The sequence below is a fragment of the Hypanus sabinus genome, chromosome 7, assembly GCF_030144855.1.
Source record: "Hypanus sabinus isolate sHypSab1 chromosome 7, sHypSab1.hap1, whole genome shotgun sequence".
Taxonomy (NCBI): Eukaryota; Metazoa; Chordata; class Chondrichthyes; order Myliobatiformes; family Dasyatidae; genus Hypanus; species Hypanus sabinus.
The window spans coordinates 31237700-31255854 of record NC_082712.1 but is presented as its reverse complement, the minus strand read 5'-3'; the positions used below and the strand labels follow the sequence as shown (position 1 = coordinate 31255854).

The 18155-nt window shown below is 40.0% G+C and overlaps 1 protein-coding gene across 2 annotated transcripts in view; it reads left to right on the top strand.

Annotated features, from left to right (window-relative positions):
- si:ch211-197n1.2 (EF-hand calcium-binding domain-containing protein 6) overlaps nt 1–18155 on the top strand; it is a 68676-nt gene that overhangs the window by 33904 nt on the left and 16617 nt on the right. For both annotated transcript variants that reach the window (XR_009513061.1, XM_059974371.1), the window contains exons 11-12: nt 1608–1673; nt 12022–12132. Coding sequence is in view for 1 of the 2 variants with exons in the window: in XM_059974371.1 (XP_059830354.1) it covers nt 1608–1673; nt 12022–12132 (177 nt within the window). In the remaining variant the exon portion in view is untranslated. The remainder of the gene's footprint in view (nt 1–1607; nt 1674–12021; nt 12133–18155) is intronic.

Genomic DNA, 18155 nt, shown 5'->3' with positions numbered 1-18155 from the left:
CACAGGAACCATCTTCTCCACATCCACTCCATCGAGGCCTTTCAACGTTCAATAGGTTTCATTGAGGTCACCCCTCATTCTTCATTATCTTGGACATTTGGCTGAAGTTTAGTCATTAAAATGGGAAGTACAGTATATGCCTCTCTGCAGGTAAGTGAAAATCATAAAAAAATGCAGGTGTTGGAAAGTAACATCTGAAAGTACTGTAACAGGTCAGACAGCATCTATGAGGAGGGAAACAGAGTTGAAATCTCAGGTTGAAAATCCTTCATCAGACCTGGGAAGTGTGTCTTTGGTATTGTCTCATTGATTTCGATGGGGATTGTACAGCTTGGCATACAAAGCAAAGTGGGATGTAGGCGGACTTTCATACATCTATTCTAGTTTGTGTCATTATTTAGTTATTTAACTGCTTTTGGCAGTTTTTAACTGATCTTTTAGTTTTTTAAAATGTTAAAATATTTTACTTTTTAATATTACTTATTTCAATGTGATAGTTTTAAATTAGTGATTGAAATAGTAATTGAGTTGCCAGCATGATGTTTTGAACTGAATGGAGCAGCACTGCAAACTCATTGTCCTCAGCAATGACAATAAAGCTCCATCTGAGAAAATAAAACAGAGAGAAAAATGTCTCTGACATTCATTTCATAACTTTTAACTGATCCTTAACAAGAGAAAATCTGCAGACGCTGGAAATCCAAGAAACACACACAAAATGCGGGAGGAACTCAGCAGGCCAGGCAGCATCTATAAAGAAGAGTACAGTCAACGTTTCGTGCTGAGACCCTCATCAAGATTGGACCAGAAGCGTCGAATGTTTACTTTTTTTCATTGATGTTGCCAGGCCTGCTGAGTTCCTCCAGCATTTTGTGTATGTTACTTTAATTGATCCTTGTAGCCTGTGTAGCCATTGAAGCTGGATGTGGGGCTTGGCTGTCTGTCAAAGTTTTCAGCAGTGTTTTGGGGGAGTAGCTTTTTCTCAGAGCATGTTTGAAAGCCTGACACCACTCATGCCAAACTTCTGGAGTCCAGGATACTTTGGGCCAGCAAAGTCAAGCCTTCTGCTTTGGATATGTTAAGAACCAGCATGAGGAGGTTATTGGGTCCAGAGTAGTAAAGTTCATCCTTTAAATTTAAAGAATTCGATTGAAGAACAGTGGATTGGTACAAATTTGTGTATTGGGCCCAGACTGGTTAAATTTATCCCTTAAATTTAAAGAATCTGAGCAGCAGCAGGTTGGTGCAAATTTTGCACAATCATCCATTTCATTGGGGAGATGAGAGCAGAGCCTTGTTTGTAAGCAGGGTCAGGTCTTAACATTTAAAAAAAACTTGGTATCACAATTTATGCCCTCAACACCAGATTCAGATTTATTCAATTTAGTTATCACAAGTACATCCGGAATTGCACGTGGAGTTCTAAATTCTTTTAAATTGTTTCATCCAATTTTTGGTAAATTGCACAGAGAAAATTAATTCAAAGTAGAAATATTAAGCCTCAGCTTTTCAAAGTAACCAGAACTTGTGGGATACTGGCTTTCAAAGAGAAATACTCAACAAAAATGTATTTTGTTCTCACTGGGTTTGTTCTTTCCAAATTGCAGTAAAATCGACAAACTGGAAATGAATGTTATCAGCCAACAGGAGTTCCGAGCAGCCATAGAGAGCAGGTACACTCTGTCAATTCACTCATCTAAGATGATTAATATTCTTACGTACATCAGAACATACAATGAAATGCATCATTTGTGTTAAAAAGCAACACAAAGTGGCAGATGGAGTTCAACCCAGATAAGTGTGAGGTGGTTCATTTTGGAAGGTCAAATATGATGGCAGAATATAGTATTAATGGTAAGACTCCTGACAATGTGGAGAATCAGAGGGATCTTGGAGTCTGAGTCCATAGGACACTCAAAGCTGCTACGCAGGTTGACTCTGTGGTTAAGAAGGCATACGATGCATCGGCCTTCATCAATCATGGGATTGAGTTTAGGAGCCGAGAGGTAATGTTGCAGCAATATAGGACCCTGGTCAGACCCCACTTGGAGCACTGTGCTCAGTTCTGGTTGCCTCACTACAGGAAGGACATAGAAACTATAGAAAGGGTGCAGAGGAGATTTAAAGGATGTTGCCTGGATTGGAGAGCATGCCTTATGAGAATAGCCTGAGTGACCTCGACCTTTTTTCCTTGGAGCGATGAAGGATGAGTGGTGACCTGATAGAGGTGTACAAAATGATGAAAGGCATTTATCGTGTGGATAGTCAAAGGCTTTTCCCCAGGGCTGAAATGGCTAGCATGAGAGGGCATAGTTTTAAAGTGCTTGGAGATAGGTACAGAGGAGATGTCAGGGGTAAGTTTTTTATGCAGAGAACAGTGAGTGGCTGCCGGTGGGGGTGGAAATGATAGGGTATTTTTAGAGACTCCTGGATGGCCACATGGAATTTAGAAAAATAAAGGGCTATGGGTAAGCTAGATAGTTCTAAGGTAGGGACATGTTCGACACATCTTTGTGGGCTGAAGGGCCTGTATTGTGCTGTAGGTTTTCTATGTTTCTATACCCAAGGATGTTCTGGGGTCAACCCTCAGGGTTTGCTGCAAATTCTGGTGCCAACATATCATTGCCCAGAATACTTAGCAGAACAACACAAGCACCAAGAACAATTTTAAGAGTTAGAAAGAGTTAAATAATTTTGGTGAGCAACTTTAAAAATTACCTTTACTATCTGGCAATAAGTATTGAAGAGGTGAAGGTGCACAGGGAAAATTAGCCTTAGTTTTCATCCATAAACTTTTCTCCTGCCTGCTGGTGGTAGTGGGTATTAGTGGTGGTGTGGAGCAGAGGGCTGGGTTATACAGATGGGTGAGTAGACAATGATATTCTGCTTCTCAGAATATTCCAGTGTGACTCACACCCATTTACCGTAAGAACTTTTGGAGCTGAATTACTATTTAAATGTGGAATGCATTTTCTGAAGAATAAGATCCAACAAACAGGAGGGATAATGACCAGATTATCTGTTTTGCTGATGGACAGATGTTGTCCAGAGAGCACTGTAGCCTCGTGCACTGTAGCACTGTAGCATCTGAAACATGCACCTATGATGCAGAATTGTCACAGGATTTTCAATTTATTTTCACATTATTTTCAATTCAGGCCACTGGGTAAATTATTTCTGGAGTGGCGGATTTATTTCAGAGAGTTTCTCTAATGCTGGAGTTTGATAGTCTTCCTGCTGAAACTAACAGCGATATTTAAACCGTCCAGCTGCACCAGAATGTGGCACGATGCCCAGCTACAGGATACGGTCATAGAGTCATATGGTACTACAGTGCAGAAACAAGCCCTTCATCCCATCTAGTCCAATCTGCCTCGTTTCATTCACCTACACCCGGACCACACCCCTCCCACCCATGCACTTATTGAAACCTCTCTTAAATGTTGTTGTCGACTCCTCATCAACATTTCCTCTGGTAACTCGCTCCACACTCTCACCACTCTGAGTGAAGAAGTTCCCCCTTGGGTTCCTCTTAAATAGCTCACCTTTCACACTTACACTATGACCTCTAGTTTTCACCCTATCTAGACCCCTCATAATTTTATATACCTCTGTCAAAGCTCCTCTCAGTCTTCTGCATTCTAGTGAATAAAGTCCTAACCTATTCCACCTTTCCCTATAACTCAGGCCCTCAAGTTCAGCAATATCTTGGACATCACAGAGAAAATTTACAATGTCTGACCTGCATTCAAGCCCTCTTCCCCACCGGTTTGTTACCATGGTTACCACACCTCTATCAGCACTTACTGCAGTAGTAGCTTAGAGTTGTACAGCACAGAAGCAATAGTGTTGACTATTGTTACCTCTCTATATATACCACTTAACCACATTACATCCATAGCTTTCCATGCCTTGGCATTTCAAGAGCCTTCAACCTTGTGAGATTACCTGTCTTCCCACACAGCACATTACAGGTTCCAACCGCCATCTGTGTTTCAAAATAAAATCCCCTTCCAATCCCTTCTGAATAAAAGCAACACACACAGATGCTGGTGGAACATTTTGTGCGTGTTGCTCGAATTTCCAGCATCTGCAGATTTCCTCGTGTTTGCCCTTCTGAATAAAGCCTTCTTGTCATATATAATGCCAAGTGGAAATTATTCCTACCATCTACCCCATCTAACCCACACAGAATTTCATATTCACCCCCTCAGCAACCTTCTGTTGCAGGGGAAACAAATCTAACCTATCTAGTCCCTCCCTATATCAGAAATGTCACTACCAAGGCAACATCAGAGTAAAGTCCCTCTTCAAGTTTGTCCTCAAATCTTAGGAAAAGTCTTTTGAAATATCTGCATAAATCTACTTGTCTCTGTAACTCAATCTCCTTTTATATGATCCTCTCTAAAGTCCACCTAATTCATCATACTTTACTCTCCTGTGTCTAATTCAACATCTGTTTTCTTTAATTACATTTTTGTGAAGTGTTAGTGTTAAAAGCACTAAATATATTCAATTATTTGCGAATCAGTTTTCATGACCTATCCCTGAAGCCGTCAGAAATTCGGCATATGTGGTGTGGTTATGTTTTTATATCTGATAAACCTAAATAATAATTTAGGCTAGCTTGCGTTCCTTCTCTGTCCCTCACCCCCCACAACTCTCTGATTTTGGCTTCAGCCCTCTTACTTTCCAGTCCAGGTGAAATGTCTTAGCCCAAAACGTTGACTGTTTATTCCCATCCGTAGATGCTGCCCATCCTGCTGAATTCCACCAGCATTTTAATTGAGTTGCTCAAGATTTCCAGCATCTGCAGAATTTCTTGTGTCTAAGTAATAATTACGCTTCCCACTAGGTGGCAGCGTAGCACTTTCGCAGTGACAACGGGAAATACAGAGGGCGGTGGTTCTGAGAACCAGTGAAATTTCTTACGGAGATCTAAAGCATCTGGAGACACCAATGGCTCTCATCAGATGAGCGCCTTCCTTTGTCCTAAAGTGTGTGCTTGCTTAGGGCTGCTCAGCCCATCAGTGGAAGACTCATTTTCATATATAGAGGCCAAGAACACAATAAATAAAGGACACACTTCTTTAAAGGGATGCATATTGTAAAGTTTCACCTTAATCTTTTGATTGATATACTTTAAAAAAAGGGAAATTTAATGACTGGCTTTATTTATTTTGTAACGTGTGGGTAGTTGCCCGAACCAGAACTGTTTATAAGTCAGAAATTAACTTTATACCTGTCTTCTTAGAGGAAGGCACAAAGTCTTGACAGACACATTAGAAGTAAAAATGAAGAATGGATGGAAAGAGGAGAGTCACAGTAACAGCTGTGACAGCAGAGTGAGCAAACATGGGAAGAGCAGTCACCAGCTGGCCTCAGTAAATATATTTAAGACAAGGTTGAATAGATTTTTGCATAGTTGGGGATTTAAGGGTTATGGGGAAAAGGCAGGTAGGTGTAAATGAGTCCATGGCCAGATCAGCCATGATCTTATTGAATGGTGGAGCAGGCTCGACAGGCAAGATGGCCGACTCCTGTTCCTATTTCTTACGTTCACGTGACTCAGTGAGTGAGCGTTTGCAGTGCCGATTGTGGCTGCTCAGTGGGAAGGAAGGGGTTGTGTGCTTGGGGAGAGTTGGCACATGTAAATGCCCCATTCCCACACAGCAGATGATGCCCCAACAACACAGAAACCACCAAGTTCATCCCATCCACCTTATGGATCTCCTAAATGCTTGTTCATATTTACAGGCTGACTATGTCAGGTCTTCCTACCTGGGGGGGACCTGTAATTTCTTTCCATTGACGATGCTTTAGGTTATTCAATTATTCTAGCTGGAAGGAGAATGAAACGTGATGCTCCTCTTCTTGTTGCCACTGAAGCATCAAATGCAAGGAGAGAGATGCCTGGTTCAAATGGTCACAGTGACTTCTTTTGCCCCTATGGAATGGGTTGTCAGAGGAAGAGATAAGAGGTGGGATGCAGGATTTAAATGGCACTTGTGTAGCTATATGGGGAGCAAAGGTTTAGTGGTATCACACAAATTGTCTGTGACATGAGAGCGAGCAATAATGGGAAAACGGGAAGTTCAAAAGTAGAAAAATGGAATGAGGTCACTTAAGAAAATTGTTAGGGAAGTTGGTATGAAAGGTCTGTTTTCATACTGTTTAGCTCTGTGACCCCTCTGACTGGGATTGGGGGCTGGGGGGGATGAGGTTAGGAGGTAGGGAGATATCCATCATCCAATGGTTAATAGTGAACAGAGAATGAAGGGAAGACAACAAGAGGAGTGAGTGTAGGATTCCAGCATTCCGCAGTCCCATTGTGGAATCAGGCTCAGCAAGAATTCATTGTGGATGTTGGGAAATGTACATCATTTGGTTACCACAAACCAATAGTTTGGGTCTTTTGTTAAAATCTATTCCATTCATATATAATGATGGAAGTAAATTAATTTCCACGCACTTACTATGTGACATCTGTTTGGGTGCTGCATCTCTGGAATTCTCAACTCCAGATGGTTATGGAAGCAAGATCGTTGGACTGCGGAGGGGGGAGGAAGTTAGATAAGTATTCAAGATCAGGAGCTCAGTGCTATGGGTTACCTGCACAAAAGAAGAATCAAGGCCTGAATGGTGGGACAGACTCGAGGAACCTGGTGGCATACACTTGCCTCTTGTATTCTTGTGTTTCTCTTCCAGAGCTTGTGGCTATTCCAAAGGAAGGTCAAAACTCAAAGTAAATTTATTGTCAAAGTACTTACAGTCACCAAGTATACAGTGACTACAAGAAGTATTCACCGCTCCCCCACCCTCTTGTTTTACAACATTTGAATCACAGTGGATTTAATTTGGCTTTTTTGACACTGATCAACAGAAAAAGAGACTTTAGTTTCAAAGTGAAAACAGATCTCTACTAAATTAATTAGAAATATAAAACATAAAATAATTGATTGCATAAGTATTCACCCCGTTTAATATGACACACCAAATCATCAATGATGCCGCCAATTGATTTTAGAAGTCATGTAATTAGTTAAATGGAGATCACCTGTGCAGTCAAGGTGTTTCAATTGATTGTAGTAAAAATACACCTGAATTTGGAAGATCCAACTGCTGGCGAATCAGTATCCTGGCAAAAACACACAAAATGCTGGAGGAACTCAGCAGGCCAGGCAGCATCTAGGAAAAGAGTACAGTCAACATTTTGAGCTGTAACCCTTAGGCAGGACTGGCAAAAACTACACCATGAAAACAAAAGAACAGTCCAAGCAACTTAGTGAAAAGTTTATTGAAAAGCACAAGTCAGGAGATGACTACAAGAAAATTTCCAAGTCACTAATCCTGGAGGAAAACCTGATGTAGTCTGCAAGAGAACTGCGATTTTGGAGATCTGTTTTCCAGCAAGACAATGATCCCAAGCATGAAGTGTAAGCTCAGCAGGAATGGCTTAAAAACAACAAAGTTAATGTCCTGAGTGGCCAAGTCAGACTCCAGACCTCAATCTAATTGAGAATTTGTGGCTGGGCTTGACAACGGCTGTTCACTCACGATCCCCATGATAACTGACAGAGCTCAAGCAGTTTTGTAAAGAAGAATAGTGAAAAATTGCAGTGTCCAGATGTGCAAAGCTGGCAGAGACCTATCCACACAGACTCGCCTGTAATTGCTGCTAAAGGTTCATCTACTAAATACTGAGTTGAGGGTGGTGAGTACTTATGCAATCAGTTATTTTATGTTTTAAATTTGTGATTAATTTTCGATCACTTAGATCAATTTTAGATCTGTTTTCAATTTGACATGGAAGTCTCTTTTTTCTGTTGATCACTGTCAAAAAAGCCAGATTAAATCCACTGTGATCCAATGTTGTAAAACAATAAAACATGAAAACTTTCAAGCGGGTGGGGTGAAAACTTTTTATCGGCACTGTAACCCTGAGTTTTATTTTCTTGCGGACACATACTATAAATCCAATAACCAAAATAGAATCAATGGAAGACCACATCAACAGGATGAACATCCGGTGTGCAAAAGACAACAAACTGTACAAATACAAAAAGAAAGAAATAATAATAGATAGATAAGTAATAAACAAACAAACAAGCAAGCAACAAATATTGAGAATGGTAGGTGAACAGACCTTGAAAATGAGTCCATACATTGTGGGTACATTTCAGTGATGGGCCAAGTGAAGTTGAGTGAAGTTATCCTCTCTGGTTCAGGAGCCGGATGGCTGTGGAGTAATAACTGTTCTTGAAGCTTGTGGTGTAAGTCCTGGGGCTTCTGTACCTTCTTTCTGATGGGAGCAGCGAGAGGAAAGGATTACCTGGGTTATGGGAGTTCCTGATGATGGGTGCTGCTTTCCTGCGATAATGCTCCGTGTAGATGTGATCAATGGTGGGGAGGGTTGGACTGGGCTTTATCCACTATTGTTTGTAGGATTTTCCATTCAAGGGAACCCTAACCTCGTCACACACACAGACAAGCCTCCAGTCCCAGGACGGGCTGTCTGCAGATTCTCAGATTCACAGACATCAGGTCTCCAATTTCCAGACCCTGTCCCGGACTTGCAGGCTCGACCTTTTGGCCTCGATCTCTAGACTCAACCACTTCGGTCTTCACCCTTTTGGGCTTTCTACTTTCAGACTCACTGGGCCCTGGACTTTGACCTTGGCTAATTTAAAAAATTCTAACAGTTCATATCTAAAGGAACAAAATTCCTCACTTGAAATAGTTTCCTTTGTTGTGACGGCTGGGATAATTCAAAGGTCAGAGTTAAAAGTAAATTTATTATCAAAGGATGTGTGTGTCACCATATACTACCTTGAGATTCATTTTCTTTCAAGCATTTACGATTGAACAAAGAATTGTAATAGAATCAATAAAAAATACTCCACACAAGCAAGGACTGACGAGCAACAAATGTGCGAAAGAAGACAAACTGTGCAAGCACAAAAAGCAATGAATCAATGTGTACATAAAAAATACTGAGAACGTGGATTATAGAGACCTTGAAAGTGAGTCCATGGATTGTGTTCAGTGATCAGTTTGCTGTTGAGATGAGTGAAGTTATCCACGTTGGTTCAAGAGCCTGATGATTGAAGGGTAATAACTGTTCCTGAACCTGGTAGTGTGGGATCTAAGATTTCTATATCTTCTTCCCATTGGGAACAGAGAGAAGAGAAGAAATTATTAGGAATTGAAATGCTAAGATAACTTATGAGGAATGAAAGCAAAAAGACTGTAGATACTGGAAATCTGAAATAACCACAGAAAATGCTAGAAAAACTCAGCAAGTTAGGCAGCGTCTATGGAAAGAGAAGTAGAGTCAATGTTTCAGGCTGAAGATCAAGTGCAAATTTTGCAAAGCCAACAACCTGTAAACTGCTGTCGTAGTGGAATTATTTCTGTGACTGGTTGAACTAAGCTTCCATACAGTTAAATTATGATTGTCCTGTGTTTCAAACCTATATATCCTAGTTTTCCTGTCCCATTAGTTAGGACCCCCTCGTCCTAGCCTTCCCAGTCACAATAATAACTTTCTCTGTCTAGACTATCAGCGTAAAAGAAAAGCATCACTTAATTTTTAAAGTTGCAGCCTCTTTTAATTTGTTCTATAAATCAGGGACCATATGCAACATATCATGTGTCCTTCTAAAATCTGATGTCCAGATATGTGCACAGTATAGTTTAAACAGGGGTTGGTATAGCTCAAGCGTAACTTAAATTCTTGAGATTCTAGATCAAAAGGTTTGCATTTCATACTGTAGTTATTGTCATGAAATCAATCAACTACTCTTTCAGAATAACACACACACAAAATGCTGCAGAATCTCTTCTGTTTACTTTTTCAGAAGTTTGTTATCAGGATAATTGGTATATAATTCCTTCAATTTCCTGAGACATTTCTTGAATAGCAGAAAAGCAGGGACAATTTTTCAATCTGAAGATCTGCCTCCTAAATCAAAAACCATTGGGAAATTCTTTATAGAATCTGTAATGTCCTTATTCTCATCCCTTACCTTTATAAATCTTGTAAAATTTTAGTGACTTTTTGCCCTTCTTTGAATTTCTCTCATTTGCCCAGATCCAGCTTTGTTCTTCTGTAAGCTTTCCTTTGAGTTTTAGGTTACTCCTTACATTATATGAAGCATCTTTTAGCATCTTGACCCTTGGGAATATAAAGTGATTGTGCATCCCATCGGCTGATTTGCATGCTACCCATTGCACTCCCTTGGTTTTAGCCATGATCAGATCTGCCCCAGAACACAACAGAGAATACAGGACCGCAGATTCACTGACCTTCAAGCAGTATCTCACTGAGACAAGCTAAAAAAGAAGGCTAAGTGAAATTTAGGCTTTATATCTCATTGAATCAAATAATGATGAATAGCTGATATTGAGCTGGTTGTAGTTGGAGAACTGTGCACACTTTTGCCTGTCTTCATTAGCGATATCCTAAGTCATGGGGAAGATAAATACAAATTTACATCTGGACTAGGAGTTTTGATCAGAAATTAAATTTCCCATTCTGTTGTATCTATATTTATGGGTACAGTGTAAATTAGGTATAGACATAATAGACTATTTCTAGTCATGAAGATTTTGAGAGAGTAAATAATTTAAAACAAAAAATTTCCACCAGTCAAGTAGAAGCAAGTTAAAAACTTAGCATTAATGTTGAAAGGATCATGGAGGTCTGAGGAAAAAAACACAAGTTACATACATTTAAAACAAAAATACTCAAAAGGCAAATGTGACAGAGGTGGATGGGTCCAATGTAGTGCTAATAGTACCAGAAGCAGGTTGGACAACCTTACCTTCCTGTGACTGTGACAGTATTTTTGTTCTTTTTTTTGTTGGTTCCCTTTAAGATTTGTTTGGGAATTGCCACTTCATAATGGTTTAAATTTTGGTAACGTTTCAGAGGAGAAGTTGAATACATTTTAAACTAAAACATACATTTCAGGCAAATCTCATTATCTCACCAGTTCTGCTATAGTGCAGGTGAAGCAACCAGTTCTCTGAAAGCAAAACAAGAAATTGAAAAAATTGCGGGGTCTCTGGACATCTATATTTGCTAGAGAAATTGAAAATACAGTTACATTCATGTACAGCAGATCATTTTCACTTAACACTTCTGCGTAATGGGAAATTATCAACTGTTACAGTGCCTTTTGAAATAAAGTTCCAAGGAAACTTTAACCATTTAAGGATCATGTGAACTGCTTTGTAATTGTTCCTTCACTGAGTGAGTTATTCATAATTTAGATTGATTCATGATGAAGTATTTGGTGTTTTTAAATGGTTACAATAACCTATATATTATATATACAGTATGCTGAAACTCATTTTATACCTAGGGATCCAGAGGAAGGGGCAGTCAAATAGTCAGGTCTGACTGAATAGTTTTAACGTAGATTTGTTAAATTGTTATTTTTTTCCTCTACTGTATTCCTTGTTATGATGTATTGATCTTGCATAATAATTATTGAGTAACAGAGCTTTACATTTTGTTTGGATATTCTACTAAAGTAGAAATATTTTATTTATGATAAAAGGTTTGTGAAGTTATCCCTAGATGTAAATGGTGTAAATGGCTTAGATAGGTCTTCAAAAAGCTCTGGCAACTTTCTTACTTTTTGTTACATGCTTAAAACCCTTTTGGAAGCCTTTTCAGAGTTCACTTGTTTAAGTTAGTATGAGTGGTTAACTGCAATGAATAACTTCATAAGCTACAAACCCATCTGATTTGTTTGGCTGCGTAGTATGGATCTCTATCCATCAGATGTGCTAAACTTACGGATGGATTGCCTAGTAGAATTTCTTTCTTTTTGAGATCTGGAGCCATCAAAACCCTGATTAACCTCTGATATTCATGTGGTGCTCTTGATCTTGAAGACAGATTCTGTAACAAAAAGTTAACGGCTGCCATATGCCGAGTGTTTTGTGGGTCGTGCTGACCTGAAAGTGAACTTGCTCTTTGACTGCTGGTTTCTTCTCTTTTTTTTGCAGGTTTGGTGTGGAGATTACTGATGAAGAGTTTGAGCTGCTCATTGACAGAATTCCCCTTGATGAAGACGGAAATGTCCGCTACCCGCAATTCATGGCCATGTTTGACTCTAGGTATGGCTTAATTTTTGGATCTTTATTGGACTATCATTGGAAACCATATTTAAACTAACAGGCATCCTGCAAACATACACACTATTTTTAACAGCTTTATGTATCTATGGTCTGTTTACTCAAGGAAACATCTCTTGTAACTGTTTCAACACTTTACATACAATCTATTTTTCTACATTATGACATAAATTTAAAAGCAGTTGAAATGATATTTTTTATTTTGATGCAAAAGCTAATTCTAATATATTTGAAACAATACTTATATCATAGTCCTTTGTCTAATTATTTTATATGACAGATGAACGAAACTATGAAAACCTGTAACAGTCGCACTTATGCTGTTATTACACATCCAATAATAGAGTTTCTCAGTAATTATTAGCATATCACAGAAGTATCAGCAAATCAGTAAAGGAGCTGTTGTTCTGAATAAATTAGGACATCTCATTAAAATATTACTTGATATTGTAGCAAGGAAGTAACCCAATTTGACAGTTTAGTGCATGTTTCCCTGTAAATCAAACTACATCGAACTTACTTTTGATAGCTCTTTATTAAACATATGGAGTCTTTTGTGAACAATATTCCTGATTAAAAATATCAGTTGGCCATATCTCTTTAAGAACTACTCTGATCATTTAGAATTAAATTGATTTCAATTTGACTATTGTAAAAGATGGGAAATACATAAATGTTTAAAATCTTCTTCCACCATTCCCAGAGGTCTTAGTATTTGCCTTTGTGTGGTCTTATTTTTAATATGTAAAAACATCCATAAACAGCTGGTGCAATGAACACTAAGAAGATACTAAACGTGTGTGGGAACTACGGGAAGAAAATCCAAACCGATTTAGATGCAGTGCACTGGTTTTCCATTTTTTTTATTAAAAAGGGGGAAAAGTGACTTAGAAATGCTGGAAAAAAAAGTTAGTCGTGGTCGAGCTTGGGGTAAACAATAGCACAGTGTTGTCGCGGGCTGCTTCCAGGACTTAGATATTCTTCCCATGTCAGTATAACCACTACTGGGAGGTAGCTCGATTAAGGATTACCATATCATTAATAGTATCCATGACTTTTGTTCAAAGGCTACTTGTGTAATGTTGCCTTGTGGATGAAGCTGCTTAATCCTCTGAGCCGCAGCTGTAGAGAGGGGCTTCTTCAGAGCCGCCCACACTGACTTCCCTGTCCCCCTAAATCGATTCAAGAGAGAAAAAAATACAGACAGAAACAACAATCAACTCAAACAGAAGAAAAAAGAAACAACCATTCTACACTTCCACATTCATCCACAAACCCCGATCCCTGCCAACGTTTCCCATTCAACCCTTCTTCAACATCCCCATCGCTACTCGGGTGGTAGTCGCCGTGTCTCTGTCCAAAGACTCTTCCACCACCACCCCCTCATACCCTTTCTCTCTGTAAATATATATCTACATATCTATTACATCCCTTCTATCTCTGGTTTGTGCATGTGCTTGCGTGTGACATTGAGATTTTCAACTCGCCTCCCGGAATCACGCTGAGCTGTTCTTTTCCCATTTTCTCTCCCGAGGTCGTGTTCGACACGGAGTCCCACTGCGGCCGCGGCTTTGGGTCAGCAGTCCTTAAAACAGAGACACGGGCTGAGATTTTCCACCCCTTATTATTTCTTCACTACAATTGTCACAAACTCCACATTGCGGATGTCCACCGCTGCCTTTCCACACGTCCCTGCACTCTCTGCACTCTGCACTTGAAGGACCCTTCTAAACCGAAGATACATCTGCCCTCAGATCAATGATAAAAGAGGGACTCCAGCAATGTGTTTACTTAGAATACTACTTTTAAAAATATTGCGTCGCGTAACCAGAAGCCGCCTAAACAAATTGTCCACGTTGCGGGGGGTAATTATAACAAAAAGGGGAGAGCAAATGAAAATTCCCGTTCGCAGTTAAAAGTTTGCTCTTCGTGTCCTTTGCCGAGGGTTTTCCCTCTACTTCACCTAATCGCGGATTACTATTAGTTTTCCCTTGTCACGTAACAAATGGCTCTCTTTAACTTCCTTGCTTAATACTAAGCCACGCCAAACCTTGCCTAGTTCCTACCATGGTTTGTCGTACAACGCAGGCTTCCTTAGTGAGGAATTGCGTGAACCGGGTCCACGTTTGATCGAGATGGAGCAAATAGACTAAAATTCCAGCTTCATTCACCGAAAATGCGCGCTTTTATTCCGACGGCTTCGACACCTGCATCTTTGCATCGCCTTTGTATGGAGACCAAGGTGCACGAAGTAAATACATATATTAATAAATTAACAAACAGCAAATCATTTAAATCCTAGCCGCCCGTGTGCCCTTGCATTTGTGGTTTTGGTGTTCTGAAGCAGTTTTGCCACTGGTAATTACTCCACTAAAGTCCTTCAGTACCTTGCTAAGTGCCAGGCTAATTTCTGTATTGTTTTCGCTTGGCTAATTCCGTCTGACCCCGGGTCGCCCTCCGTAACCGTGTCTCTCGTGGAGACTCCAAGTGGCCGGCCTGTTCAAATAGATGGGAAGTGTCTATCATTACTCACGGACAAAAGCCTCCACGTTTGCCGCTAACTAAACTTCCAAAAGCAGACACACCGTTCACCCAAGCGCAAGAGAAACTCATTTAGTGGTGCCTTTTGTTTTTGCCATTCATGTGAGCTTGTAGGGTTGACTGGTGTCAAGTTTGTCAGGTGTTGGGTGTGTTTAACTGCCGCTCTTCTCACGCATGATAATATGGCGACTCTATCAGCAATCGGCCGCCTCCCCGATAACCTTTATGTGCAGTCTTTTCCACGCCGTGTTAGTGAGTAAATTCCTTTGTTACTGTAGGCCAGACTATACATGGCTACTGAGGTCATTTCACTCGTCACATCAGCATTGGCATGAATTGAACCTGAGAGGTAAGTGGGTCGGGAATTATGGCATTGCTGCCGCTGCCGCTGCCTCAGCAGCAGACAATGACAGTGCAGTGTTGCTGAGGAAGGCTTCCGAGAAGTTGACTGAATCTAATGATAATTAAGATAAATTATCCTTTTTTAAAAATCATGCAATTAAAAAAAATAAGGGATAGTCAAAAGTTTGATTCAAGATGGGAGTCTGGGTTATGAATTATATATAAATCAACTGGCTTTGTGCAATGTTGTCTTGCCTTTTATTAACGTTTTTTATATCTTATTTATTGAGATACAGCTCGGGTTCCTTTCAACCCTTCGAGCCGCGCTGCCCAGCAGCCCCCAATTTAACCCTAACCTAATCATGGAGCAATTTACAGTGATCAATTAACCTACCAACCTGTAGGTCTTTGGACCATGGGAGGAAACTGGAGCACCCTGAGGAAACCCATAGGGTCACGGGGAGAAAGTACAGACTCCTTACAAACAGCGTTGAACCATAAAGCCAGTACTGTAAAGTGTTGCGCTAAACTCTGTGCCAACTTGCTTAATTTATTCTAAAGTGCAAATGTTGTAAGATTACACTAAATGCCCCATAGGTTAATTCTAACATAACCATAATGATACTGGTCATTGGATCTGAGAGCAAAGATGAATAGTTTAGTTGATTGTTAATGCCAATTACAGGAAGGGAAATACAGGTATTAATGACATCGATGTGCTACTACTATTGTGATACTGCATGTTTAAATCTTCAACACAAGAGGTTCTCCAGATGCTGGAAATCCAGAGTAACTCACACAAAATGTTGGAGAAATTCAGCAGGTCAGGCAGCATCTAATGAAGGGTCTCAGCCTGAAATGTTGACTCTTTATTCCTTTCCATAGATGCTGAGTTCCTCCAGCATTTTGTGTGTATTGCTTTGGAATTCCAGTATCTACAGATTCTCCCGTGTTTGTGGCGCAGAAAGTCTGATGGCAGTAGGGAAGAAACTTCCTGAGTCAAGGTCATACTTGGATTTCTTTATGTTATAAACTTGCATATTTGAAATGTGAATGCCCCTGTTCAGGGTTTGAATAACTCTGGAACTGGGAAATTAATTTTAAGATTGAACTTCATTTTAGAAGATATTAACATGGCAAGCAGAAGACTGATAACTGAAGGTGAAGAGCTTTGGATGAACTTATTTTTTTGTAGCAAAGAATTATCAAGGAAACTTCAGCACCTTAAATTTTCCATATATTCTGTGTATGTATATATATATAAAATCACCGTTCATTTTCATTGTCAGCTCAAGATCTGTCATTGTCAACAGGGGATTATTAGTACAAAAACATGAGTGTTCCAAGATGAGACCCCATCACAGATTTTTTTTGGCAGTTAGGCATATTCAGAAAATGCAATATTGATGGTGGTCTTCCATTCAACAAGACTATAGAAAAGCTTGAATGTACAAGTTGGTCTCGGTGAGTGCTTCTGGATACATGACACTCACGCACAGGAAATCATTGGTTTTGAGCTCTTGAGCCATTTTTTTGATGTCCATGAAGGCACTTCCATCTCAACAAGTTTACTTCCAAACCCCTTTCAATGAATTTCTTTTGCTGATGCTTTGCTAATAAAATTTAACTTAGTACCACCTTTTAGTTAATCCTCAACTTCAACCACAAATTATTCCTACAGGTGTTTACTTCTCAATTTGTAAAAATAAAACATTGACTTTGAAATTAAATTTAGAGCCTAAAATATGTTTCATTTAATATTGATCTCTGGCATTGTTCCTATCTTACCTCTTTTTACTCGCTTTCTCCCAACTTTGCACCTCCTCTCTCCCTTTTGGATTGGATTGTAATAATTCAAAAGATGGAAGACTATTTGTCTCAACCTGTCAATGCCAATTTAAAAAAAAAGGAATGTATGTAACCTAATCTCTCTTTCCAGCTGTATTCCATGGTCCTGCTGGTCACAACTCTTCTGGCACTTTTTAAATGCAATGGCTATTTTTGCCTCTACTACCACTTTAAACAGAGTTCCAGAGGATCTCTCCTTTGGATGTAAAAGATTTTCTTCATCTCCCTTCTAACTCGTATGGCACTTACAATAAATTTGTGCCCTACCTTTCTCTTTTTAACTCCTCTGCTAAAGGAAAGTGGTTCTTCTTTCTTGCTCGATCTCGGTTCTTCAATGTTGTCTACTTCTCAATTAAGTCTCTGTTGAGTCTCTTCTCTTCCTCTTCCAGCCAGAGTTAACCTATCGCAGTTGTGGAAATATCCTCAACACAAAAGATTCTGCAAATGTTGAAAATCTTGAGCGACATACAGATAATACTGGAGGAACCCAGCAAGCTAGGCAGTGTCTGTGGAGGGGAATATACAGTCAAAGACTTGGGCCCAGACTCCTCATCAGGACTGGAAAGGAAGGGGACAGAAGCCAGAATGAGAAGATGGAGGAGTACAAGCTAGCAGGTGATAGGTGAGACCAGGTGAAGGAGAAAGTGGTTGGGATGAGGTAAGAACCTGTGAGGTAATGGGTATGAAAGGAAAAAGGCTAAGAAGAAAGTATCTAATAGGAGAGGACAGTGGACCATAGATGAAAAGGATGGAGGACGGTAACCAAAGGGAGGTGATGCGCAGGTGAGCAGAAAAGGGATAACCATAATGAATAATAGAAAAAAGAGAGGAGGGAAGGGAAGAGATTACTGGAAATTGGAGAAATCATTGTTCATGCCATCAGTTGGTGGCTACACATTAAAAATATATGTGTTGGTCCTCTAATCTGAGTTTGGCTTCATAATGGCAGTAGCGGAAACCACGGACAGACATGTCAGAATGGGAATGGGAAGTTGAATTGAAATGGGTAGCCACCTGTAGGCCTTGCCTTTTATGGCAGACAGAGCAAAGGTGTCCTATAAAGCTGTTCCACAATCTGCACCAATGAGAGGAGGCTGCACTGGGAGCACCAGATACAATCGATGACATCAATAGGAGTCCAATTGGTGAAGTGTCACCTCACATGGTAGATCGTTTGGGGGCCCTGAATGATGGTGAAGGACAAGGTGTAGGGGCAGGTGTAGCACTTGTAATGCTACAATGTGATAAGTACAAGGAGGGATTTCATTGGGGAA